A 27,346-nucleotide genomic window follows, 5' to 3' on the forward strand; every position below is an offset into this window, starting at 1 on the left:
CATATAACATGTGTGCCTCCGTTTAGTCATCTGCAGACTAGGAAGAGCAGACCCATCACAGGGCAGATGTGAGGGTTAAGAGATGGATGCACAGAAAGCTCTTGGCACACTACTGGTACACAGAGCGAAAGTGTGGGGAAGATCAGCTGTTATTACCAATAAGGAGAAAAGGAGCTCTGCACCCTCAATCAGGTCAAATGTGGGCACCAAAGGATATCATGCATATAGGGGCAGTTCTCAGCTCTGGCACAAAATCCGGTGATGTAAAACTTGCACAGTTCTCGCTTCTTTGGTAGCTCAATGTCGTGGCTAAAATTACAGTGGTCTCCCTGGAAGAGAAGCAGTGAAAAGGTAAGCTGTTTGCAAAAGGAAGTACTGCTCTGTCACTGCTGAAGCACAGAGGGACCAACGACAGAAACAAACCCCCACCCCGACCCCAGAAAGGGCAGGAGGCCCAGGAAAGGCAGACACATAAATGCAGTTTCTCACCAACCTGAAACTTCTGCCAAAGTGTGTGGCCCTTTCTCTTGCCCCTGCCTCCCTCCCCCATGTCCTCAGTCCTCCCGGCTCCATTCTGCTGCCTTTCACTGCTTCTTTCTAACTCTTCCTCCTCTTGCCTTCGCCTCTCTTACCCACTTACTGTTTGCTGCATAACAGCCAGTATCCAGTTTCATGCTTCTTCCTTTCTAACAGAACCCCAATTTCTAACAGAACCCCAAACTCCCCAGGGAAGACAATACTGCCCTGATTTTTTAAAAAATCCCTTCACACAGTTTTCTTCCTCCTAGCCCTTGGATGTGATGCCTGGAGGCACAGCAGCCATTCAGCAACCATGAGGACGAAAGCCACACGCTTAAAGATGCCAGAATAAAAAGTAAGAAGGAATTTGGGTCCCCCATGGTGCCACTGACAACTGTACCAGCCCTGTAATGCCCCCGCGTCCCTGCCCCAGACTTTTTTTTTTTTGGCCACACCATGCGGCATGCAGAATCTTAGTTCACCAACCAGGGATCAAACCCATGCCAGCCGCAGTGGAAGTGGAGAGTCCTAATCACTGGACCACCAGGGGTCTCCCAGACTATTCTGAGAGACAAACGTCTATGTGTTTAAGCCAGTGGAGTTGAGTTTTCTGCTATCTGTAGTCAAACTGTACAATCCAAACAAAACAACATCCAGGTAAACTGAAAAGAGAACTGTTCGATACTCGTTCCCCCTTTCTCTTAGGAATAGCTACTCCTTTTTGTTTACGTATATTTCAAGTTTCTAAAAATAATATGAATTGCAACTATAATAAGGACTTTTTTACACACAAACACACCTTTGTTTGAAACACAATAATATTTTTTCCTAAGACAGGGACACAGGTGCAGTACTCTCTGGGTACTTGCTTGCCAATATCTGCCTGCTGCCTGTATACCTGAATAAAAAGCTGCCTGGTTGAACTAACACTGGATTATACTTGTTTCCTTCAGAACTTTCAGGTCATTGGCCCATCTTCTGGCATTATACTCTGCTGTGAAGGTCAAGGCTGACCTTGACCACCTTTTCTGTCTGGATGCCTTAATGATTCCCTCTCCGACACTGAAGTTCAGTAACTCAACCACGATATATTACACCTTTGCACGAGCATCAATTCTAACAAAATGTTTGAGGCCATATGGATTGGGTGAAAATTTTGGCCAAAAAAAACCCTCCCAAACCAAAAAAACCCAGATGCGTCACCAATCTTGTCCTGGCTCTTCAGTCACTCTGAGGAGTGAACTACGTCTTCCAGGCCTTCCAGGCATCTCTCAGACAATCACTCCAAGCCCACCAGAACACTGCCCCCAGTGAGTGTGGCCTCCAGAACATTCCCAGAGGCCCATGTGTCCCTGCTCTGGGCACCCTGGTACTCGAACTGGCCCCTTACCCATGTGCACCGCCCTTCCACGAAGTATTTGCAGATGACTTTGCCTTTCTTGTCGGACTGCTGGTGGGGCTTGTCATGGTCACCCCTCCGGTAGCTTCCGCCGCCATCCTGTTAGGAACACAGAGCGTGACTATAAAGGGAAATGGAGAGGAAGGGTAGGGAGGGGCCTGTGCAGGCCAGGTGGAGATGGGCTCTGAGGGAGGGAAAGTGAGACAGGCTGGCTGGCAGGGATGAGCACGCCCCCGTGTAACAGGAGTGCTGACCAGCAGCTTCCATCCAGCACCCAACTCTGTGGGGTCTGAGCCCCGGAGCGTGGAGTGTGGGCAGCGGAGGACTCGCGCGCCACACACCTGCGCGGGAACACATTCATTCCAAGAAGAGGCGGCACAAGCCTTCCTGGAAAACTCCCCAGGGCTAACTCAGGGACTCAGAGAACAGGTGACTGCAGGTGCTACAAAGATATGGTTTTAAAAACAGAGGGTCTCACCAGCAGCGCAACCCCCATGAAAGATAATTAGTGCTGACAGGCCCTACGGGGAACGGCTGATGGGAACAGGGGGACAGGACCAGCCTCGGAGGATAACTCATTAAAGAAAAAAAAAATTTCAAGAAGGAGCCTTGAGTAAAAACATCAGATCAGAATGAAGAGCCGACTTACGCCCATGTCCTCGTCGTAGAAGTCTTCGTCGTCATTCATTCCACCCTTGTTCATCCCTCCTCGGCTGCCACCTCGACCACGGCCCCGGCCCATCCCTTTCCCTCGACCTCGGGAACCCCGGCCACGGCCTCGACTTAGCCCTGCAGAAGAGAGAAACGGCGTTCACCTGAGGCCTCTCTCCAGGACCCAAGGCCAGCAGCTGCCAGAAGGCGCCCCACTGACTCGCCCCTCGCGGCCCCCGCCCACCTCGTCCTCGGCCATCCTTGGACCGGCGGTACTGGTTCAGCTCCTTGGAGTAGTCGTCATAGTCCTCGTCTCCCATCGGCTCCTCACTTTCTCCGTACTGGAATTCCGGAGGGAAGGGAAGCAGGAAAGTGTCATTTGGCGAACAATGAACAATGTCCTGAACTATATACTCCACCCCTTTCGGCCTTTTTGTACACTCGGGACAATGTCAAACTCAGAAGAGCAAGTGAGCAACCCAGTGACTCCCACCTGTGCCCCCTCTTCACACGCCGCAGCCTACGGGGTGGCTGGTCCTAGTCCTGCCCCGCGCAGCCTTCACTCGTAGGGCTCCCAGCCCACTGGGCAGCTCCCAAGGGACAGCTGTGCAACTAGAACAAGGGGCAGCGGGGCAAGGTCTCGGGCAGGGACAGAACAGTGAGTGTGGTAGTTCTCCTCGCGCGCACATGCGTTTGTGCGTGTGCAGGAGGTAACTGAACAGGCACCTGACTGCAAAGGCATTAAATGCTTCGAGTACCCTGGGGAACCCTGTCTTCAGGGATGGGAACTAAGGCGCTCGCTGAGAGAGCGGTGAGATGAAGATGTTTCTGACAGCTCACCCTTTGGTACTTTTTCAATTTTGAACCATAGGAAGGTTTTCTCTATTCCAAATAATAAATGAACATTTTTAAACACATAAACCTGCCACCTGATGCTTCCTTTCCACCTTAGTCTTACAGACTTAGTCTTGCAGCCCACCAGCCACCCGACCCCACTCCCACCACCACCCCCCAAGCTGGAGAAAGCCTTACTTCCATGTCCTCTTCATAGAAGTCCTCTTCGTCCTCCGGGTGGTCTCCTCCCATGGAGCCTCTGCCTCTGCCTCGGCTGCCCCTGCCCATGCCTCGGCCTCGAGACCCTCCACGGCTTCCACGGCCTCGGTAGCCCCTGCCACGGCCTCGGTTGCCTGCATGGTGATTCAGACAGTGAGAATCTGAGCAAGCAGGACCCACCAGCAGAAGAGAAGTTAACCTACTGTCTGCCCAAGGTCAATCATTTCCTCCTCCTCCTCCTGTTCTAAGAAGCCTTCCCGGCTGCTCTAGGCTGATTCATGGTCCCTGGGCCCCTGGACAGGGGTAGCTGAGCACCGTGGACACACGCCTGCTGTAGCACTCACTACACTACCCTGACTGAGGCGCTGTCCAACGCAGAGGCAGCAGTCACGTGTGGCTACCGAGTACCTGAATGTGGCTGGCCAAACTAAGAAACACTGTGAGTATAAAGTGTACACTGAATTTCAAAGACTTAGTTAAAAAAGAGAGAGAGAGAGCATATAAAATATCACATCTATCTATTTTGATTAACATGTCGAAATGAGATTTGGAATGTATTTATAAAATGTGTTGTTAAAATTAATTTCATCTGTTTCCTTTTACTTTTCTAATGTGACCACTAGAAAATTTATAATTGCATGGTGGCTTGCATTATATTTCTATTGGACAGGCTAGTCCAGAATCTCCCCAAAGAGCAGGGCCTATCTAGGGAGGAGTCTAAGAAAGACCACCGAAAGAAAGAATGACTGACCAGCCACTCAAACAACAAGCTGGGCCTCAAGCAGGGCTAAGAACTGCTGGGCTGGAAAATTCTGGAAGCACTCTGGGGTTGGGAAATATCACTGGCAGGAGATGGTTCTAAGAGGCCGGGCTGGGTCGCTGGTGCTCTGCCCTCCCCCACCATCCTCCTAACTGCCACAGGTTCAAGGTTCAGAGGTGTGGCCGTCCCGTGGCTGCAGTCACACTTTGTCAGGTGATGGGAGACGGGAGGCTGGGGGAGGAGGCGCCAGCTGTCAGTTACCGGCCCCAGGGGTGAGAGCTGTCCCTTCTATATCTCTTCACAGCTGACCAGGAAGTGAATTTAAAAAGCAACCCTTCAGGGACTTCCCTGGTGGTCCAGTGGTTAGGACTCGGCACGGGGTGTGGCCAAAAACCACCACCACCACCACCACCACCACCTTGAGCCGCAGCAGTCTTCTCCTTGCCTCACGCCAGTCTGGCTTCTTCCCAACCACGGCTTCAGCACTGGACCCTCTTCTCACGTGGCAGAACTCCGGTCCCCTGTGCTTGGGATGGAGCTCCCTGCCTGTCTCCTTCTATGCTTATCTCAGCCCTGCATGACTGCCCATCTCTTCTCCCGGACTTGACGCTCCATGAGCACGTGGCCCATGAGGTCTGTCTGGCTCTGCACTGAGCGCCCAACCCCCAGCCCCGGGTCCGCTCCGACAACCTGGAGGAGAAGCTGCGGCTCTCACCTCGGCCCCGGCTGCTGCCCTCCTTGGCCCGCCGGTACTGGTTCAGCTCCTTGGCGAAGTCGTCGTAGTCGTCCTTGCCCATGTCCTCCTCCTCCTCGCCCTCGTACTCCCCGTACTGCTCGTTCTCGTAGTCTTCGTACAGGCCGTAGCCCTTGCTGTCCATCTTGGAGTAGGCCTTCTTGGGCAGGGGCGCGGTGTGCGACGGGGGGTACTGCTGGTGGGACTGATGGGGAGAGGACAGTGAGCTGGCCCTGGGGCCTCGGATTCAGACCAAGATCCCCACTATTCCCTGAACTGGCACAGCTGTCTGGGTGTCTCTGCTGTCCCTGGGGTGAGATGCTAGCCCCCAGCCACCTGAATGAGATCTGGGCTGTGAGTCCAGATGTTTCTGTTCTTCAGAAAGAGCCACAGCTTTAAAGACAATTGAGAAACACAGGCCCCATGACCCCTGAATTACTGGACAGGGAAAAGAAGGGTGTATTTCCCAGGGATATAGAACAATCTCATTTGGGGAGGAGGCCTGATAGGCAAGAGGGGTGCTCCTCAGTCAAAATTTTCCTGGGACCTTAGAATTCAATTAATGACTATCGGGCAACCAAACTAGAAAACCATTTAAAATGATGCTTTCCAAAGTGTGCTAGTTCCAAGAGATACTGGATGAAGTTTAAAAATACACATAACATGCACAAATGGAAGACACCAAGATATCCTTCAATAGGTAAATGTATAAACAAACTGGTACATTCAGACAATGGAGTATTCAACAATTAAAAGAAATAAGAAAGACATGGAGGGACTGTAAACGAATATTGTTAAGTGAAAGAAGTCAATCTGGAAAAGCTACATATGAGTCCAATTAAATGACATTCTGGAACAGGCAAAACTACAGAGACAGTAAAAAGACTGGTGGTTGCGAGGGGCTTGGGGGGAGGGACTGATGAGTAGGTAAAGAAAAGAGGACTTTTAGGGAATTGAAACTATTTTATATGATAGTGTATGGTGCATATATAACAAGATGCATTTGTCAAAACCCAAAGGACTATAAAACACGAAGGGGGACCCTAATGTAAACTATGGACTCTCATCAAATATGTACCAACGCTGGCTAAACAATTACAACAAACGTGCCACACTAATGCAAGACATTAAAAACTGGGGAACTGGGTGGGGTGGGGTGGGGAGGGAACTGGACTACCTGCTCCATTTTCTCCCAACCTAAAACTGCTCTAAAAACAACAAGGTCCTACTGCATAGCACAGGGAACTATATTCAATATCCTGTGACAAACCACAATGGAAAAGAATATGAAAAAGGAATATGTGTACGTATAACTGAGTCACCTTGCTGTACAGAAGAAATTAACACAACACTGTAAATCAACTATATTCAATAAAATTAAAAAAAATAAAACTGCTCTAAAGATAAAGTCTATTCATTTAAAAAATCCACACTCATTATAAAAAAAAAAGAAAATATAAAACATGGAGATGTACACAACTACTTTAGCAGATCCTTTTTTCTTTTTTCTTTTTGGCTGCGCTGGGTTTTCGTTGCGGTGCGCAGGCTTAGTTGCCCCACGGCACGTGGGATCTTAGTTCCCCGATCAGGGATTGAACCCGTGTCCCCTGCATTGGAAGATGGATTCTTAACCACTGGACCACAAGGGAAGTCCCACTTTAGCAGATCTTAAAATGCCTCAACCCCTAGTTCCCAATCAAAGCTGGTGGTATTCTCTCCATTCCCTGCTGCCCTCAGGTTTAAAGTCTGAATCTACGTTAGTAGATCAATGTCAACTTATTCCTTACAATAAATTATCTGTTATGATGGATGATGCTGAGTCACAGGATACCTTTAAGAACTACTAACTTTAAAAATACTTTTTATCAAAACTTGAAAATCTATGTTGATTTACTTCTTACTGGTTTTGCCTGAGGAAAATAAAACAATATACAAACCACACAAATAATTTAAATTTATGGTTAAGCTCAGTGGTATATAACTTCTGACCCCACGACATCCAAGATGATTTAGTCCCGTAACCATTTCATTCTCTTGCCAATTTTCCACAAAAGGACACTGCTGAACAGTGGAAAAGTCAGCTCTCACAGGGACAAATCATCATCTTTCTTGGAGACAGGGGATATGACGAGCCCTGCCAAGGCCATGGGAAAAGGTGGCATAGAGAAGTATGGCAATCAGCCACTGACTGGGCTCAACCCCAGCTCCTGTACTTCAGAGCCATGCAACCTGGCTGAAGTTCTCGAAGTCTCAGTGTCCTCACCTATAAAGCGGGGATAAAAACAATACCTAATCTTACAGAATTAAAATCCGTGTAAAGTGCCACGTAAGAATGCCCAGCACACAGCCAGTGCTCAGGAAACACGGGCGATTTCATTTCCCCCGGCTCCGAGCCCCATGGGGGCCCCTGACCAGCAGTCACTCACCGGCGCGTAGGGGGGGCTGTACTCTCTGTACTTGCGGTGCCCCTTCTCGCTGGGGCTGAAATCCGAGTCATCTGAGAAGTCAGAGAAGTCATCGCTGGAAGAAGCGTGGCGCTGCAAGGACAGGGGCAGAGGATTAGAGCTTCTGCGGAGGGCTGGCCACCTGCACAGCCACTGCTGGAATGTGCCGGAAGAGCTCCGTGCGAAACGCCTCACCTAGGGGCATCTAACAGCAATGGAGCATGAGCTACCAACTCTTTTAGAAAAGGTCTTTATCCAATTTGGGGAAAGGAAAAACAGCCTGATTAAGAGTGCCCTCTGGTCGGACAAGATGAGCTCGGCCCCTGGGGCGCTCGGCTGGGCCCAGCGCCAGGAGGCCCAGCACATCCGCCAGGACCTACTTTGTGCTTGGATTTCCTCCTCTTCTTGGATCTCCTCTTCTCCTTCTCCCGCTCTTTCTTGCGTTTCCGCTTCAGCCTCCGGTGAGACTTCTCCTCATCTGAGTCGCTGTGGTGCTTCTCCCCCTTCTCCTTCCGGCTCCTCTCGGGGCCTCCGGAGGCGTCCTGGGTCTCCTCGGCCCCGTCATCCTCCAGTTCGCCTTCTTCCAACTCACCATCTTCCCTACGAACCAACCCCAAAGCCGACGTGAGCACGGGGTTTGAGGGGAGAGCCGCGGGGGCTGTGGGCTGGCCCAGGGCGACGGGAACGGGGGGGCCCAGCGCTGAGGGCAAGAGGCCCGGAGAGACGGGGCGGGGGCCGCTCCCCGTCCCATCCTGTATCTCCCCCAAAGGGCTGCATTGGCTCTGTCTGTCCTGGCGGGGGGCAGGGTGGGGCTGTGGATGCCAGAGGTGCTGCCACGAGCCAACAGGCTCCGGTCCCCGGGTTTCGAGGCCTGACCCGCTCCGCCAGCTCCACGGCTCTGGGCCAGAGGCGGGGAGCTGAGCAGGTGGAGAGAGGGGAAGGGTACCAGGCCCCTCCTGAAGCGCCCACACGAGGGCTCACCCCCCACCTGCTGCTGACACCCTTGTTTCCCACCTGACTTGCCTCACCTCCCGGTATCCCTTCTGGCTCCCTGTCCTACAACTTCCTGACTCCGCAAAATCCCCCACATGTCACCCCAATCTCCCTTACTTTACAAAATAAAAGCACTCTCCACATGTGACAGATGCTGCTGACAGGACGTTCTGAACATCAAAATACATACAGGGTGGGGGGGTGTGGGGGGGATAAATACGGTTAAGAAAGGAGCAGCTGGAAAAAGAATCCAGTTTTTGAGCCAAACCCACAGACACAGTTCTCACAAGTGCAGGAGTTGCTTTAAAAAAATAAACAAATGTAAAAAAATCAAAAGCTCCTCAAGTTCCTCATGCATGACGATGGCAAACTATGTGTGAGAGCATAAAAAACTCCTTCCTTCTCCATTAACTAAGACCCACAAAGAGAATGAAGAGAAGATAAAGAGTCACGTAACGAACCCAGGACCTAGTGGGCGAACCACAGAGAGAACTAATCTAGGCCGAAGAGGCCTCGGCCGCTCAGAGGGGAGCCGCTCGGCGTGGGAACAACCTCGTCAGGCGAGCCCGGCCCCTGGAGCCCTGAAGGTTCTAACAGGCTTTGTGGAGAAACAACGGCCGACCTCTCTGAGGATCCTCCACGGCCCTTTCTCTCGCACTGCTCCCTTTGTGCGCCTCCACGCTGCTCCCCACCAACAAGGGGACCCTTCCATTAACTCTGACTCCCAACTCAAAGGGGTCGGGGCAGCTTCAAACCCAAATGGTACAGCCCCACGGTTACCCTGGCAGAGGTCAAGGGCAGCTCTCAAACAGAATGCAGGACCAAAAACTCCTCCCGACGTTTCAAAGGAAACAATACAGAGAGGTGACCGATGGGTGCCTCATGCTGTTCCCCTGGAACCGCCAGGCTGTCGTGGGCCAGCCCTGAGGGAAGACGTCGAGTCAACTGTGGAGGAGGCAGGAGGTGGCATTCCTGACAAGTGAGGCACCTTCTGGCTTGGGTGCGGCCCACACCAGGAGCCGCTCTCGTGGGAGCAAAGCTCTCATGGGATGAGGCAACTCTGCCAGAATGGCCTTGTCCGCAGTAAAAGCGCCACCTAACTGGGGAAACTGGTTTTGGCAAGCTCGCCAAGCTGAGGGGGAAGCTGTTACTAATGGGCAGGGCAAACTTGCTGCCGCCGCCGCCGCCTGGAGTTCTACAGGACACTGGGAGAGTGGTTCCTGGAGCTACGTGTTGCTGCTGGGAATACTGCTGGGCAGGCCAGGTCGCCACACCTCAGGAGAAATACAGGGACAGACAGACTAGACAGACGCTACGGAACTAGGGAAGGCCCAGCGACAGACCGGAGAGGAAGGGGTTGGTATTCTATGAAGAAAAGCTAAACAAAAGCATCACTCTCCACACTTTAGTCTGGAAAGGAAAAAGCTGAAAGTACCCAGAATCCCAGGGCAGGGATGGAGGGAACCCAGGAAGACAGAAACTGCCTGGGGGCCCAGAAGCCCGGATGAGAAGAAAGCCCAAGATCACAAAGGGCAAAAGACCCTCCTGGAACCAGAAGAGGCGTGTCAGAGTGGAAGGGACAGCGGGGCACCATCAACCCCCTCATTTTCAAACAGGAGGAACTTAAAGGGATAGTAGGTGAAAGGATCTGTCGAGGTCAGATAGACGGGGTGACACGAAAAAGCCAGAAACTGGCTCTAAGCTCGCCGTTCTTCCTCAATTGGTGAGGACAGAAAGGGAAGGGGGAGCCCACTCATCGACCGCCTACTTGATGCCACAAACATTTCTGAGCATCTTCTCTGTGCCGGGTCCTTGACCACCTCCTGTTCTGCATTGTCCTTGCAGGAAAAGATACAGATTACAAGAAACCCAGGCCACAGGGCAGTGTCTGTGATACAGGGCCGGGGCAGCTGAGCCAGAGAGGCTGGCACCCGCAGACACTCCTCCACCTCTACGTTCACGGGCAAGGATGCCATGGCACGGCCAGTGAAGGGCTTGCCCAGGGTCAGCTGAGGCCTCCATCCCTGTCCTGCTGCTACACATCACTGCTAACACTCGCGGGAGGGGGGAACAAAAGACCATCCAAGCAACTCCAAGAGCTTCAACCATCCTCAAGAATGGCTCCAGAAGAATGCCTTTTCATTCCAAAGGCAGGGAGGTACAGCATTCAAATCCACCCTTCAAAGACTTTTAGCCAAAGAGGAATTCTCTGCATTATCTATATTAACAGCCCCAGGCAGATGTGGGCTCAGTGAGAATCTACAACTTTTTACAAACCGGGTAGTGAATACTTGAAACTTTGTTCCCCTGGAGTTGGGAGCAGCTGCAAAATAAATAGCATCAAAAAATCCCTGGTGATTTCTGAAGGGGAATGGGATATTGGAGAGGACGCGGGGATGGTGACACTTGACTGCCCACTGCGCATTCTCACTACCATCTGGCCCACCATGCTCTCCAACTCTTCCAAGCCCTGGGCCCAGCTCTGGTCACCTGAGGAGGTTCCCCTTGATAACGCTGGAGATTCCAAGCTAAATGTCCTGCATGAATACAGGGCCTATTTTCTTCAGACTCTGTTTACCAGAAGAAAAAAAAGAAAGAAAGAAAATCAAGCCAACTGGGATAGAGGCAGGAATCCTGTGGGCCACTGACACAACCACACAAAGGCTGCCTCCATAAAACAGCAACTGGGGTTAAGTGGTGCCACTGAACAGACTGCCAGCAAAATCCATGTCAGAGTGGGATTAAATACCGAGGGAGCGCGCTGAATAGACTGTGACATGATCCCCCAAGAAAAGTGGGGGAAGCCCCACTGCACTAATCATTTCAATCTAGACGTGCCAAACCTTCTTGAGACAAGCATGTAGGAGAAACCCTGAAGCATCGGCCTGGGCAGAGACCACTTAATTCCCAGAGCCTGGACCGGCAACGCGCTGGGATGGCTGCACCAGGGCTGGTCCGCCAGAGCCATCAGGAACTAGAAACCAACCACGCTGGGCGACCAACTTGGAATGGATGCCAGGGAGGAAACGGGAAAAGGCCAATGCCTTGCTGAGGGCTCAGTTCTGCCTTGTGCCTCCTGGACTAAGCATCCAGGGCATTTAAGTTTCCACTCGCAGAGCTGGTGATGGCCAACTCCTCCTTTTGGGTCAAAGAAGAGATCAGGGTGCCCATTCTAAGGAATGCCTACTGGGCCAACTCCACAGGGCACAGAAGTGTTTCAGGTTCATCACATACCATGGGCTTGGCAAAAACAGTACTGGAAAGAAACCTCATGCTTCAAAGGAGGCTGGGCCCACCCACCAGTCTACAGATTTGGGCATCCTGCTTCCTTTTGTAGACCAAGTAACTCAACCAGCTCTGCGTCTTCCCTAGCGTGTGCTCTTGGTACGGAACCTGAGCCTCGGTTTTCTCATCTGCAGAACGGGATAAGTGTAGTACCTACCTCAAGGGGTTGTGAGGGTTAAACGAGATAACATGGATAAAACCCTTGACATGGGGGGGCAGGCACAAAGTAAGTACCAGACAAATAATAGTTACTGGTATTAAGAACCAGCTAGCATGAGCACACCTCCACATGGATAATCCTAAACCAGCTGCAGTGCTTACTGGGAAGCATTTTTTTCTATGGAGAAGCTACAGCCAACTCCCCTCGGGGACCACTGCTAACTGCTGGCCAACAAGTTCTCACTTTTCTTGGCCCGTCTATGCCACCGTCCTCTGCCAATAAATCCTGCTGACGAAACTGACAAATCGACATCTCCCCTTCCTCAGCTCTCATCTAGGTGGTATGAGAAAGTAACCAAGTGGCTGACCAGGAGGAAAAGGCACAACGAGAGCTGAGCCCCGGGAAAAAGGGAGAAAGGTCCCTTACAAAAATTAAGTTTGGCAACACGGAAATCCTCTAGACAGAGTTGGATGGAAGCTGAAAGGGGCCTGGGTTTATGGATCTACCTGATTTACAAAAGAAAAAAAAGAGAGAAAGAGGAGAGACAGGCAAGAAACAAAAAAGATGAAAACCCATGGGAGCAGTGGCTGTTACCTGAAGATCATGAGAGCCCTTGACAAGAGGCGGCTAGGTTAATGTGAAGGTCAGGGTTATGATCATTAACTGCCCAAACTCTCAACAAATTGCCTGGGTAGGCTCTGAATGACCCATTAACTAGGGACAAGATTACAAAAATTACAAGGAGGCTCCGCCTCTTCAAATGTTAAACAACAGGCCTAAATGCAGAAGCCCAGGATCCCCAAATCCAACCCTGCAGGACAGTCATTTACTAGGAGTGAAGGCACGGAGCCTTTCCTTTACAAAACTGGCTCCGGGCTCATGGCTGAGGAAGGCCCCCGAGACCTTCCCTCGATTTAGGTCGTGGTGAAGCAGCCACGAGGGGAACCTCACTGAGGGATTTTCAGAGGCAGAAAATTCTTGAAATAATCCTCTGGGTCTTGCACATGTTTTTCAGTGTCCTTACTACCTAGGTTCATCAACCACAGATCAAGAGCAAAGAAGCACTGTGTCTCCCTCCCCCTCAACATTCTCAGGTGTGGCCATAACTGGCTCAGTGACATCACAGCATTTCCATGGCAACATGCCCACATCACAGACACCACCTGAGCAGCAAGCACAAACCAACCACAGGAGAAGCCCAAGCCGCAGCCCGAACCCCTCACTTCAACGGAAGCAAGACAGCCTGTCCAGTGCCAGGACCCTGACACGAACACACCTACTGCCAGAAGTCAACGTGGGGGAAATTGGAGAAATCTGAACCCGGACTGGGTATTTGAGATACTAAGTAATTATTGTTAATTTTGTTAGGCATGATTATGGTTTTGTGGTTATGTTAAAAAAAATTAAGTTAAAGATTCATACTGAAGGGGCTTCCCTGGTGGCGCGGTGGCTGAGAGTCTGCCTGCCAATGCAGGGGACACGAGTTCGGTCCCTGGTCTGGGAGGATCCCACATGCCACGGAGCGGCTGGGCCCGTGAGCCACAATTGCTGAGCCTGCGCGTCTGGAGCCTGTGCTCCGCAACAAGAGAGGCCGCGACAGTGAGGGGCCCGCGCACTGCGATGAAGAGTGGCCCCCACTTGCCGCAACTGGAGAAAGCCCTCACGCAGAAACAAGGACCCAACACAGCCATAAATAAATAAATAAACAAATACTTAAAAAAAAAAAAAAGATTCATACTGAAGAATGTATGGGTGAAATAAGATGAGGTCTGGGATGTGCTTTAAAATACTCAAGGGAGGTAGTGAGACGAACCAAAATTGGCAAAATGTGTATAACTGTTGAAACTGGTGATGGGTATAAGACAATCTATGATACTATTTTCTCTTCTCTTAAATATGTTAGAAAATTTCCCTAAGAAAAAGTTAAAAAATAAAAAAGATGCCCTGGGTGGGGACAACCTCTCAGTAAAGTGAAGAGAGCTCATCAAGGTCCTCAAGAAGTTAATTTCCCTAGCAAAGAGCTGGAGTTCAAGGTGGGGGCCTCCACCAGCCCTCACCTCTCTTCTGTGGTTTCCTCAACTACAAAACCTTCCTGGGCACCCCAGGGTCTTATAAAATCCAAGAGCCATAGGAAATATTCACTACTAACATCCTGTAGCAGCAATTTCCATGCCAGGCACCACACTGCTGTGCTCTCCACTTCTGCACATCTGTCACTGAAACGCATTAACAAACGTATGCAGTAGCAATTCATTAGTATTCCCATTTTACAGACAAATAAACTGAGGCTCAAAGATGGGAAGAAATATGCCCACAGGGTCACAGCAGGAAGAAGCAGAACTGGAACCAGAGTCCAGGACTTTCTGACTCCAGGTCCAGCTCTTAACCTCAACCCTTGAGACAATTAGAAATTATCCAAAAAAGAATAATTTACTAAACAGGCCAACAAATAAAACAACTCTCACCCTGAAATTTATACTTGAGTTGGAAAAAAGTAAGACATAGGTACAGAAAACAGATTAAATGAAACAGTACTGCAAAAAATGCCAAAGTAAGATACTAAGACACTGGGCAAGCTCCTTAAACACTCTGTGCCCTATTTCAATTGTGAAGTGAAGGCAGTAAAGGAACCTCCAGGATGGATATATATCCTCGTAGGAAGAATTCCCTGAGACCATGTAAATCAAGTGTTTAGCACCAACCTGGCCCAGAATAACTGCTTAGGAGTAAAAACTATCAACATGCAAAGACACAAAGCCAATCCAGGCCATCCAACATCAAATGAATGGAATTGGGACATTCAAAAATATGACCAAAAGACATCTGGATAGTTTAGGGAATAAGAGGTGTCCAGAAGGGACTTCCCTGGTGGTGCAGGGGTTAAGAATCCGCCTGCCAATGCAGGGGACACAGGTTTGAGCCCTGGTCCGGGAAGATCCCACATGCCACGGAGCAACTAAGCCCAGGCGTCACAACTACTGAGCCTGCGCTCTAGAGCCCGTGAGCCACAACTACTGAGCCTGCGTGCCACAGCTACTGAAGCCCGTGCACCTAGAGCCCATGCTCTGCAACAAGAGAAGCCACCGCAATGAGAAGCCTGCGCACCGCAACGAAGAGTAACCCCGCTCCCCACAACTAGAGAAAGCCCACGCCCAGCAATGAAAACCCAACGCAGCCAAAATAAGTAAGTAAATAAATAAATAGTGTCTTAAAAAAAAAAAAAAAGACGTGCCCACAAAGGTCCAAGGAATCCTAGCAAAAAAACAAATAGGACTTATCCCAAGAGGGACAGAAAGCAACATGAATCCAAGGGAAGAAAATTCCAAAGTCCTCCAATGCTAGAAGGATCGCTACACTCCCAAGTGTGTGGCATCCACACTGGGGTTCGTCCAAGCACACAAACCTCTTAGGCAGAACATTTCTGTAGAGTTTAAAACAAGCTGACCAAGAAAAACCCAGCTTGCTAGATGAATCTCTGAGTCAAAAGTGTCCTTTTCTTTGCTCAAATAGCTATTCTCCTACTCCCACTCACTCTGAAAACAGCTCGTGTTCTTGATAGAGGCATCTCTCTGATCCAAGTTTTTCCTGTCAGATGAACCTCTGAAATCTGCTTCGCAGCAACAAAGAATTTCCTAACCACCTTCTCCGGCCAACCATGCTTTGGATTGCTTAAAGCTGGAAAGATGCTGGTTCTCATCCAAAGAGAGACGATTTTTATTATTCCAGAAAGGAAAATCGAACCATGAAACTTGTGAGCTAAGACTTCTTGTTTGTAATTTTTTCAGGGGAATCAATTTGGTTCCATTCAGCCAAGACAAAGTATTAACATTTTCCTCTTAAAAGAGACCTGGCCTAGGACGCAAAGATTTCTTGTTCATATACGCAATTATCTGTATACAATTATTTGTTAACTTCCAGTCAACGGTGGGCTCCTGGAGGGCGGAGAAGAAAGAGGCTGGCAGTCATCCCTGAGTTTCCAAGGGCCCAGCACAGGGCCAGGTATAGACTGGGTGGGTGCTTGGGATATGGTCTACACAAACAGGCATCAATCTCAGCCATCCACACCCTCTTTGTCAATTTCATCAACATAGACATTGGACCATTTCCCAGGCAGCAACCTGGATCACTTAAAACTCTAAATAGGTCACTGAGGGGTTGCCTTTGGTCACAAACTCATTCACCAAGGTGTTTATCGAGGGCTTCCTGACAGACCAGAGGATAAATGACAAGAGCCCCTATGTGACTGGTGCATCAACCGAGCAGATGAACATGGCTGCCAGTCAGCCACCTCAGGGCTGCAGCCAGGGGCTGCCTCTGTCACTGAAAGGCTGTGCTTCCGGGGACTGCTCTGGTGCCCCGTGCAACGGCAGGGCCTGGAATCCCAAGGAAACCTAAGCCCTGGTGTCTGTTAGGAAAATGAGGAGGGCAATAATCCCAGCCACCTGCAGTGGAGGTTTAGCCAAGTGACACTCACGTCTGGGCCCAGCTCCCTTAGGTCGGGCCATAGAAGGGATGTGTTAGCTGCCGTCCATTTCCTCACTGGGCTTCAAGAGGTCTCCGGTTCCTTCTAATGAATGAACATCCCTTCAATTTAAAGGTTCCAAAGCCTGGGTGTGGGCCTCTACATCCACTGGAAGGAGTGGAACACAGGGATGATGGAACCTCAACAAGTCAGGGAGAGGCAGTAGCACAGCCCCCCCCTCTCTGGGGACAACTTTAAAGTCCCCTCCCATTGCCCCCAACACCTCCACCACCACAACAAAGATAAACGACGGTGGCTGCTGTGTACGCCCTCCAGGCACTAGGCCCACAAGACCAGCACAGAGGGCAGCAAAAAACACTTCAGGCCGTGCGGGCCACACAGTCTCTGTCCCACCTAGTCAACTCTGCTGTTCAGCGCCAAAAGCAGCCGCAGACAAGATAAACGAATGTTCCAATCAAACTCAGCTTATAAACTTTCACAAAGCCACATTTAACCTCTGCGGTACTCTGCTTTTTCTACCCTCTTCCATTTGTTTTCCACATACAGGAGGCAAATCAATAAATGCACCTTATATCCCACTAATGCCTGCATGCTGCAGTTTGAGAGATATTGTGCCAGATCCAGGACGGCCTCTGGGTATAGACCTCAGGGCTGGGTACAGGCTGGCTGGGTTCTAACTGCCTCCACACCCAACAGCTCTGTGACCTTCAACAAGTGACTTCACCTCTGTTTCAGTTTCTCAGCAGTAGGGCTAAGGTGAGCTAATGCATGAAAAGCACTCAGACGGCCCCGGGCAGATAATCGTTGACCTTCACATGACAATGCCCAAGAGGTACTGTCACACCTTTGGGAAGGCCAGGAGACGACCTAGGAGATGAGTAACTCTTGCGGCACATCCCGTCTGCCTGACACCCACGTCCACAGCCAGCCACCACTCCCCACCATCTCTCTACCAGAACTGGGCCTGCCTGGTGGGGAGGGAGCAGGCGGCATCCAGGCTCTGTTAAGCTTTATGGCTCTGAAGTGTAGGGTTTTCTGGGATCACTCAGCAGGGACAAGGGATCCAGCCTGGAATTCAGCTAAGCTGCTGAGCCAAGGTTTCTCTACCGGCTCTTCCTGGGATCTAGCCATTTAGCCGGCCCTTACAATTCATTTTCAAGGCATCTACCCTGCAGCTGGGTATCAGGAGCTGCAGTAGCAGCAGCCATGCCTCGCTGTGGCCAGAAGTGGCAGAAAGCAGGGCAGATACGGGAAGGTAACATGAGGCCTGGTAAAGGCAGTACCAACTTCTGCCCAACTCTAAATAAAGTCCCGAGGAGAGAAGGGCTCCTTGAAAACTGTTCGGCTCCAAGAAAAGCACGAGACAAGCCTGGCTGCTGAATGAACAAAACCTTAACTGACTCAGCCAAATCACCAAGGGGTGGGAGAATCTTGGAGCTGGGACAGACCTTGCTCATTTCTCTCGGACTCTGGTGAGGGTAAAGGACTTACTTCAGGGGACGTGACTGGTTAGCAGTGGGTGAGGTGCTAGAGCGCTGGCTTCCCTGGCCTCAGGAGGCCTACCGAGGCTGTAGCCCTGACTCAGACTCTAATTGCAAAAGATGAGCAGGGGAAGGTAGCCAACACGAGCTCAAGAAAGCATGACTGTTGCAGCATCGTATAATAAGGACACTGAGCCAGCAAGAAATGCCTTAAGATGGCTTCCACTTAGTTGAAACCCCAATCAGCTCCTTGCAATTAAATTGCTGACCAGAAACCTAAGAAGTGAAAGATAAATTGACTTCCTTCAAAAACACAGATGTTATTCTTACTTCTGTTTATATACCAGACTGTAAATTCTATTTAGAGTTTTTTCTCTAGTAGGGACAGCGGGAAGATAAAGAAACCAAGATTCTCTGAATGCCAGGCATTGTGTGGGTGTTCTGCATATGCCCATTTGACCGCAATGCCCCTGAGAGGAGGGCATTATCCTCGGTGGCCACTGCACACTGAACACAATCTTATCTGCCTCCAAACCCACGCTGTTCCTTCGTATCCTGTTGCCACCTCCAATGTTCAAAAGATGTCACCATTTGCCTTACAAATAGCGAGCTGAGTCACCAGCTCACACAGATGAAAAATAACAAAAAAAAAACAAAACAAGAGAAAGATCCTCTACCCAGAGCAATTTGGCCAACAGAAGCAAAGTATGCTCTGAGCAAATAACCTATGTACTACTACAAAAATTATTCTAAAAGCAGGATGCAACTACGTCTACACCAACTAAGAGGCCATGTCTTCATCTTGGTCATCAACTAAGGGTCAGAAATGTATTTTAAGAACTGCCCTCATGGGCTTCCCTGGTTGCTCAGTGGTTAAGAATGTGCCTGCCAATGCACGGGACACGGGTTCAAGCCCTAGTCCGGTAAGATCCCACATGCCGCGGAGCAACTAAGCCCGTGCGCCACAACTACTGAGCCTATCCTCTAGAGCCCGTGAGCCACAACTACTGAAGCCCGCAGGCCAAGAGCCCGTGCTCCGCAACAAGAGAAGCCACCGCAATGAGAAGCCCATGTACCGCAACGAAGAGTAGCCCCTGCTCACCGCAACTAAAGAAAGCCCACGTGCAGCAACGAAAACCCAAGGCAGCCAAAAATAAACTAAAAAAAAAAAAAAATTTGAAGAACTGCTCTCATAACCTCATAGTTACTAAATCCAGGCAAAAAACTTTGCACAATGTCTTCAAGACTGCATCTTCATGAACTATCAAAAGCAAAAGAGGCCTGCAGCAAAGACTCAGCCGATAAATTTGGAAAGCCAAATCCATGATACCAAACAATCTCAGTTTTTGTTTTTGTTTTTTAAATTTATTTTATTTATTTATTATGTTTGGCTGCGTTGGGTCTTCGTTGCTGCACGTGATCTTGGATCTTGGAATCAGCTTATTAAATACCAACTGCCAGAAATCTCAGAAACAATCCTTTTTTTCCTCCTATTATGTCAGTAGTTATGTTACCGAGGTACAGGTGAGCACCTTGCTCATTTAGAAACTCAGCCACTTCACTTCCTATTTGCTCTGAATTATTTTCTTCTAACCTCCTAAGCTGGGTCAGAACCAGTCACTGGTACCAGAAAATATCGTCTACAGGGACCAACATTAGGTTCTCTGGAATACGGTTTGACCTGAAGCTACCCACAGAGGCTTGGAAATAGTTTCATTAGCGATTTTCGCCATAGAGGTTATTTACTGTAACTGGATCTGGCCTACACAACAAGATGGTTCTAGGAACCTGATAACCACAAAAATGTAACACAAGCAAACAACAAGTAAGGCAACCCTGAGACATCCATTTTTCGCACATCAGGGAAGGGAAAAGATCTAAGAGAAAGGAGCGGAGGTAGAGGTATTATTCAACAACAGATTACTGAACCAGCCCGATATGAAATTGTCTACGTTCAACTGGAGGGGAAATCACAAACTCAGAATCAACCATTCATCTCTAACTTGCCAGTCAACAGCTGGGAAAGCCTTCATTACTACAGGTGCAAAACAATTTTCCCTTGGGATCAGCCTTCCTGGCTGAGGCAAAGCCATACTAGTGGTTTTCTAAAATAGCTAGCTCTACTTTAAGAAAACTCCGGCTTGTTAAGAATCAAAAATTTAAACCTTCAGAGCAAATCGAAACCCTATCTGGGAGATAGTAGATGATGAATTAGAAAGCCCTTTTGCGGAATCACATTTTTTTCTTTTGAAGAGCAAATTTGAGGGGAATAAAAAATATAAAGGCGTTTATGACCAGAATAACTATGTTTTCATGGTCACAAGTGATTTTGTTTCTACTGGGAGATTTTTATTTGCTTTCAGATAAAGCTCTCCCCAGAGAACATAAAAATTTTAAAGATTACAAGTGTACAAGAGCTGCTGTTAAATCAGGGATTCTGAGTGACACCCTTTTTTTTTTTTTGCAACATCCATTAATTTGAAATTTAACTAATACTGGTACATCAGTTTGAGGGGGGAAAGGTAGTACTGTGACATTTCAAAAACAAAGACTACTGAAATAGTTTGACATAATTACTGGGGCTTCTTGGATTTGATGGATGAGATTCCTTTGAGAAGGAAAAAACAATAAACCCATGTGTTGATATGCCTGAGCGTTTTTAAGTGCTTGAGGAAATATTTTAACATTAATCACAGCTAAAATTTTCACTTATAAAAGAAATGCAATTTCCTTAACATTTCATTTTAAAAGTAAAGTTAAAAAAGCATCCTTCTACACTTAGTAGCCCTTGTCACTTGGAAGGTTCATCTGTTAGCATCCAGTTTCTGCACTTGGCTCCTGGAGGAGAAATTTTACAAAGGATGGGAAACTTCAAATAAATGCAATTCATTTTCGGCTGACCCTGCGCACTGGATAGTGTGTTCAGTTTGTGCTTCAGACATTGTTTTGCAAGAATACTGGACTGTGTAGACACTTCTTCCTCCCACAAATGATTTTACATACCTAAGATCATCACGGCAGTTAAGTTGTGAACATACCGAGAGGAAGAACAAAACAAGTGGCCCACTGAATTGCAGTTTACATGTTTCCTCATCTAAATGTCGGTGAATTTTTTTTCTCCTAAGAATGGAAAAAAGGAAACAGGATCTTGGGAGGGGAAGAGGACTGTGTGTTAAAAAGTTTTCTCTAACAAAGTATGTCAGGGACCAAAAGTGGGCAAAAGGGAAAATGGAACTTCAACGTGTTTTGTCTTTTAACGGAAGAACTTATGCTTGTAAAACACATCAGAAGTAGTGTTTGGTTCTGCAAGTCATTTCTGTTGCTGTTTTTTTCCTTGTACATGTAGGAAAGGGGGGACTGGGGGCCGGAGGAAGTGTTCTCTCCACCATGGCTGGGCGTGTAACACGTTTGCATCGACTTTTCACGGTCAGGCATGTGCTTTCGAACAAAGGAACAGTGGAGACGGGGAGAGGAGACTGAGGCTTGACACACTTTACAGATTTGGTGCTTAAACAGTACTTTACAAATGACTTGCTTAATTTAAACGTCCATCACCATAAGAGACATCGGAGTCAAATGAGAAAATTGGATCTACTTGAACCACAATCTTTTTGGGGCGGTTGGGGCAGAGGGGAGGGAGAACATTAACTTGCACGCAAGCATCATAAACCAAATTCAGTAACCTCGTCTCCTACAAATGGACTTGAAGTATCCACTTTCTTCAAAGATGAAGGCTGGAGACAAAGCAATGGACTGAAATGTCAAGAGGGGTACCAAAGGCTTGAAAACATATGGGCTTTCTACAGAGGTTTTTGTCATGTTACAGTAATACACTTTCTTTTGAGAAAACTGTGTACATCAAATTTTAAAAATTATACATTGAAAAGGATGTGCAAGTCTAAAAGGGCTCAACAGGGTTAGAATCCTGATTTGAACATATAAATTCACGCTCTCAAGCATCACTTTGGTCTAAAGGCGAGGAGGAAGGCAGGCAGGAAAGGGACAAAAAGAGGGAGATAATTGAATTACTCAATAAAAGAGGCTACTTACCATCCCAACCCATTGTAAGACATACACTTCTGACATAAGAGAACTCCTTAGAGGTCGAATAAAGCGTGTAAGCACCTTTGAGTAATGCACCTGCCCCCAAGAGGGGGCCCGGAAGCCCAACGTGGGCTTAGCGAACAGACCTTTGCTAATCTGTTTATTTCCTTGAACTGGAGTCAGGCTGCGATGGGCTGCGATTCCCAGGACGATACATTTAATTAGAACAAAACAGAACAAAACAAAAAAAAAATTTGTAAAAGCTCACCAAACTGCTGCACTTGTGTCTCTGAATGTGGGTGGCATTTCTTTTAAAAGGCAAAGTATGGTCTGTGAAGGAGAAAGGGAAAAGGGGAGGTGGGAGTGGGGAGAAGGGGCCGTGGTGCCTGGCATGGGAAGCCCTAGCTAAGACCCCTGTCTAAGGGAGGGTCCTCTGCGACTCCCCAGCCCCGGGCTGCGACGGGCCAGCCATCTGTCCAGGACCTTCTCTTCCCCTCCCCACCCCCACTCCCTCCAAGACTCACTTTCCTGCCGGCTGAAACCCTTCTACGATTTCCAAATCCACTCTCTAGCCACCTCTTCCCCTGCCCCACCAAAAAAGAGTGGGCGAACCCTGCACCCCAACCTTCTGCTAGCGCAGGGTAAATGGGGCCCCAACCTCTCGCTGAAACGCGCCGGGCTGGCCCCTTTATCACCCTCCAGAGAAGGACATGGGGCGAGCCCATTTCGCACTTAATAAAGGGGAGGGGGGCCCTGCCTTTCACCCCTTGCCAAAGCACAAGGAAACCTCGTTTTTTTTCTCCCGGAAGGGATGGCGCCCCATTTTAGCCCGAAAAAGGAGGGAACCCCACGAAAAAGAGGGGACCAACTTCCTCTCCTCTCCAAGGCAGGGAAACCAAACCTCACCAGCTTCCCCCCCAACCCCCGCCAATAAACGCATCACCTACCTACGAAAATCAGGAGGACCCCTCCCTCTAAGGAAAGCATGGGGAAGGGTCTTCTCCCCAAAAGGAGGCAGGGGCTTCCAAAGGGGCGAAAGATCCTCCCAATTTTGCCCCCTAGAGAATAGCTAGGAAACACCTCCCGCCAAAAAAAAGTGCAAGAGGCCCCCACCGAAAGCACCCCCCGTAAGGATGGGGAAAGAAATTAACGAACCCCCACTTCCTGCCTCCTACAAAAGCTAGGGTACCTCTCCAAATAGGGCAGGGCACACCTCCCCCAGGAGAAAGGATACTGCCGGGGTCTGGGAGCCCCCCCCCCGACTCCAAACCCCCTAAGAGCGGGGCTGTTGCTCGAGATCCCCCCAAAAGGGTCCGGGAGCCCCTCCCCCATTCCCTTCCCCGAAGCCAGGCGACGGGCAGGCGGGCCCGTGGCTGCCAGCTCCGGGAGCAGGGGCAGCCAGGACCCCGGTGGGCCTCCGAAGCCCCCCCGCCCCCGGCGCCCCCTCCCCAGGGCGGGCGCGGGGGGTCCGGGGGGCGCCTCCTCACCTTCCCCTCAGCATGGCGCCCAAAAAAGACAGAGCGAGAGCGAGGGAGAGCGGGCGAGCGCCGCGAGGGGGGGGAAACGCATGAGGCCGGGAGAGAAAGCAAGTGAGAAAGAGCGAGCGAGCGAGAGACACCCACCGACCCCGCCCTTCCTCCTCCTCCTCCTCCTCCTCCGCGGCCCGGCCCAACATGGCGGCCGCCCCCTTCCTCCTCCTCCTCAACCTCCCCCCGGGGACACCGCCCCGGCCGGGCCGGGGGCCTGACCTGTCGTCAGGGAGCGGGAGGCGGTGGTGGAGGAGGTGCGGGGTGGCCAGGCAGGCGTCGGGGGAACACGGAGGAGGCGAAGGCGTTGATGGCGGTGGCGGCGATGGCGGCGGCAGCGACTCTGATGGCGGCGGCGGGGGGGTCCCGGGCGCGGCCTCCATAGTTCCTTTGGGGGGGAGGGGATGTTAATGCACGAAAAAGGACTGCTTGGGCGTGGCGGGAGGGGCACACTTCAGCTCTGAGGGCTCCTGATAGGAATGGGTATATATTTTTTCAGTTTCGGAATCACCTCTGCGCCGACCTCCGCGTAGGCCGCACGGCCTAGGCCTCAGCGGGCCGCTCGCCGCCTGCTTTCTCCGCAGCCCGCCCCTGGGGTCACTCGCTCACAGGCGCGGGGCCCTCATCGGGGCGAGAGAACCCACCACACACACACACACACACCGCTGCGGGCCCGGGGATGGGAGACCCGGGGGACACGGACACTGGTGGGTGGTTCGGTGTAATTAGCGCGGGCCGCGCGCAATGGAGCGAGCGAGGGCGATTTAAAAAAAAAAAAAAAAAAGGAATTTAGGAAAAGGAAACGGGCCGCGGAGACAGGCCGACGGTCTGTCTGTCTGCCCGCCCTTGGTGCCCCGGCTTCCCGGGCCCCGCCGCAGTCAGAAATTCACACAAAATGGCGGCTCGGGCCCGGACGTGCCAAGAGGCTGAAGCGGGAGGAAGGGCGAGGTGGGAGGGGGAACTGGGAGGTGGAGGCGGCGTCACGTGGAGGAGAGAGGCACAGACTGCTCTCTCGAAGGGCCGCGGAAAGAGCCGAAGGGAGAGAGTGAGGCCGAGGCAAGGCGGAAAAAGCCGGAAGGATCTGAGCTGAAGATCGCGAGGGGCGGAAAGAGCCGAAGTTGTTAACGGGGGTGGGGCTAGAGAAAGAATGGGAGGCCCCGGGGAGCCGGAAATAGCCGAAGCGAATCGGGACTGGGAAAAAACAAGGAACTGAGGTGATCCGGAAAGAAGCGAAGGCGGTGTCTAGGGTGGGTGACAGGAGGCGGAAACAGCCGACTGACAACCGGCGGCGGTAATAGGATTTAGACGGAAAGAGCTGAAGTGTGGGGCTAGTGAAGCGATTAATTAAGAGAGTAAAATACTTTGAGGAATTCGCTCGAGAGCAAGCGGGGAGAACCGAAAATTGCTACCTTGAGGGAAGGCGGGAAGAGTCGAAAGTTTTAGGTGGAAGAATGGGAAAGAAGGAATTCGGGCTATGGAGAGAAAAAAATAACCGAAGGCTGGAGACCGGTTGCCTGGAGTTGTAGGTTTCCGGAGGATGAAGCTGAACAGGCCCGGAGATGACATCATTAGAGACCTGGGTTGATGATGTTATCCTTGGGCGGTGCGGGTGGGCGGGGAGGGCGGTCCTTGGTAGTGCTTTAGGGGAGTTATGAACCTAGAGCTCGCTTAGTAAGTGGAAGATCTTAAATGCTGGACATGGGAGCACTGACTGGGTTCGAGTATAAAAACGTAAAATCTTTTGATCCTCACGACTGTACTAAGGGAAGCTACTATTGGCTGCCCATTTGTTTTTAAATTTTTTTTAAAGTGAGAATTATTTTATTTATTTATTTATTGGCTGCTTTGGGTCTTCGTTGCTGCACGCGGGCTTTCTCTAGTTGCGGCGAGCGGGGCTACTCTTCGTTGTGGTGCGCGGGCTTCTCATTGCGGTGCTTCTCTTGCTGCGGAGCGCGGGCTCTAGGCGCGCCGGCTTCAGTAGTTGCAGCACGCAGGCTCAGTAGTTGTGGCGCACGGGCCTAGTTGCTCCGCGGCGTGTGAGATCTTCCCGGACCAGGGTTCGAACCCGTGTTCTCTGCATCGGCAGGCAGATTCTTAACCACTGTGCCACCAGGGAAGTCCAAGCTGCCCGTTTAATGGGTGCAGACTGAACCTCGCGGTGTCTAGGTAATTGGCTCAAGGTCATAGGATTAGCCTTAAGGAGCATAACAAGATTTTTAATCAGAGCTAGTATTCCATTGCCTCCTGCAAAAATTCTGTTCAGTCCTGTTTTCAAGAGAGGATCTTCATTCGATGCTTTTGTGAGCTCCTTGTACAGTGCCAAGTCCTGTGATGGGCGAGTGGAACATAGTTTCTTTTTGGAGCTTAAAAACTGATAATGCCCCAGGGGAAAGAACCTCGTAAGTTGAAGAGTAAGCGGGGGACAGGGTTGTTTAAGCTGAGACATGAAGAGGAGATAATTCCAGGCAGAAGAAATAGCTTATTTCAGGCCCTGAAACAAGGCAAGGACCACTTAGTTTCCAGGAACAGAGAAACCCCTGGAGACAGAGGCGCCAGATCACCCGCTATATTAATCTTACTATAAAATTTAAAATGTCCCAAACCTGGTCTGGGACACAAGCTCTTCGTGTGGGTAATTTACAACCTCCTTCAGGGAAGAAATTGGCATTCCTGATAAAGTGAAATGATTAAGCCATTTTCTATTGAATTTTGATGGAATGAAACTTCTGGGAAATCAGTGGCCCACCCAGTTAACAGTCAGCTGACTGCCAGCCAAGAATCTGCTATCTTTAACCGGATCATCTTTCTTTCTGGATCTAATCTGTAGTCTAATAGGGTGATTTAACAATTCTCTTCTATAAAATGACCTTACCAAGAGAAAATGTTTCAGTTGGCCTACAAGAGACCTTTTTTCCTTGCATGCATGATTGTAATAAAACATTGGCACATGCTCATAACTAAATTGTCCAAAAAAGGTTTTTTTTTTTTTAACACACGGAGAGCTAGTAGAGCAGGATTGTGAGAATGGAAAGGAAAAGCACAGAAGTGGGTCATTATGTGTAATTGTGAAACGTGCCATTCCCCTTCTATGCCTTGATTTCTGAACCCTGTGTATTCTAGTTATAGACAAAACAATACTAGGTGAGACCACAGACCACGTCTAGGAAGATGGTACCGTCTTTTCAAGATGTGGTCTCCAGTTGGCACCATTTCTGAAGCTTCAATAAGCCACAATTCTAGAGGGCCATCTGCTTTTAGGTAATGAGGAAAATGAAAATATCAGCGAATCCCAGGAAGCAAGATTTCTCCATGCTTTTTCAGTGTCATACTACAACGTTGTCCATCACGAGCTTCTGACATTCTAGATGACACTTGGACTTAATATTTAATTGTTGATTAGGGTCCAGACTCAGTAAAGTTATGGAAGATTCTCATGTTTCAAAGTGATTTTTTTCTGCCAGAAAAGACAACCCTGAAAGACATTAACCAGTTTTGTATCAAACTTTCCAACTTAATTCCGGCTTTTTTTTCCCCACTGTCTGTACATATTCATATCTCATGTCCTCCCTTGAACCAGCTTTATTTTTCTGCTAGTTCCCCCATTGATAAGTTAAGTAACATCTTTGATACGTGCTCACCATGGTTTTGTGTGAGGGTGATGTTTTTAACTTTTAAAAATTTATACTGTGAAAACAGATAGTAAAGTTCAGGGATGGTGATGCTGGCAGAAATAGGGCAGAGGCAAAAAAAAAAAAAAGTTCCCAACAGTGATGACAATCATTATTCCAATGAAGGGGAATTGATGACCCTTCCAA

At 49.7% G+C, this 27,346-nt stretch overlaps 1 protein-coding gene across 7 annotated transcripts in view; it reads right to left on the minus strand.

The window, feature by feature from the left end:
• The window catches only part of ZC3H4 (zinc finger CCCH-type containing 4), a 42,336-nt gene extending 18,422 nt beyond the window's left edge, over positions 1-23,914 (minus strand). For 3 of the 7 annotated variants that reach the window (XM_061172802.1, XM_061172797.1, XM_061172796.1), the window contains exons 1-9: positions 23,754-23,914; positions 7,940-8,159; positions 7,542-7,652; positions 5,098-5,320; positions 3,602-3,756; positions 2,814-2,910; positions 2,568-2,707; positions 1,910-2,017; positions 218-329 (exon numbers count right to left, since the gene is read on the minus strand). In XM_061172802.1, coding sequence (XP_061028785.1) covers positions 218-329; positions 1,910-2,017; positions 2,568-2,707; positions 2,814-2,910; positions 3,602-3,756; positions 5,098-5,320; positions 7,542-7,652; positions 7,940-8,159; positions 23,754-23,914 — 1,327 coding nt within the window. Of the gene's footprint in view, positions 1-217; positions 330-1,909; positions 2,018-2,567; positions 2,708-2,813; positions 2,911-3,601; positions 3,757-5,097; positions 5,321-7,541; positions 7,653-7,939; positions 8,160-22,011; positions 22,040-22,273; positions 22,336-23,492; positions 23,583-23,753 lie in introns of those variants that run through there. The other 4 variants (XM_061172799.1, XM_061172798.1, XM_061172801.1 and 1 more) reach the window with 4 other exon arrangements.
• Between the last annotated feature and the right edge of the window lie 3,432 nt (positions 23,915-27,346).

The sequence above is a fragment of the Eubalaena glacialis genome, chromosome 18 (assembly GCF_028564815.1).
Source record: "Eubalaena glacialis isolate mEubGla1 chromosome 18, mEubGla1.1.hap2.+ XY, whole genome shotgun sequence".
NCBI classification, from domain to species: Eukaryota; Metazoa; Chordata; class Mammalia; order Artiodactyla; family Balaenidae; genus Eubalaena; species Eubalaena glacialis.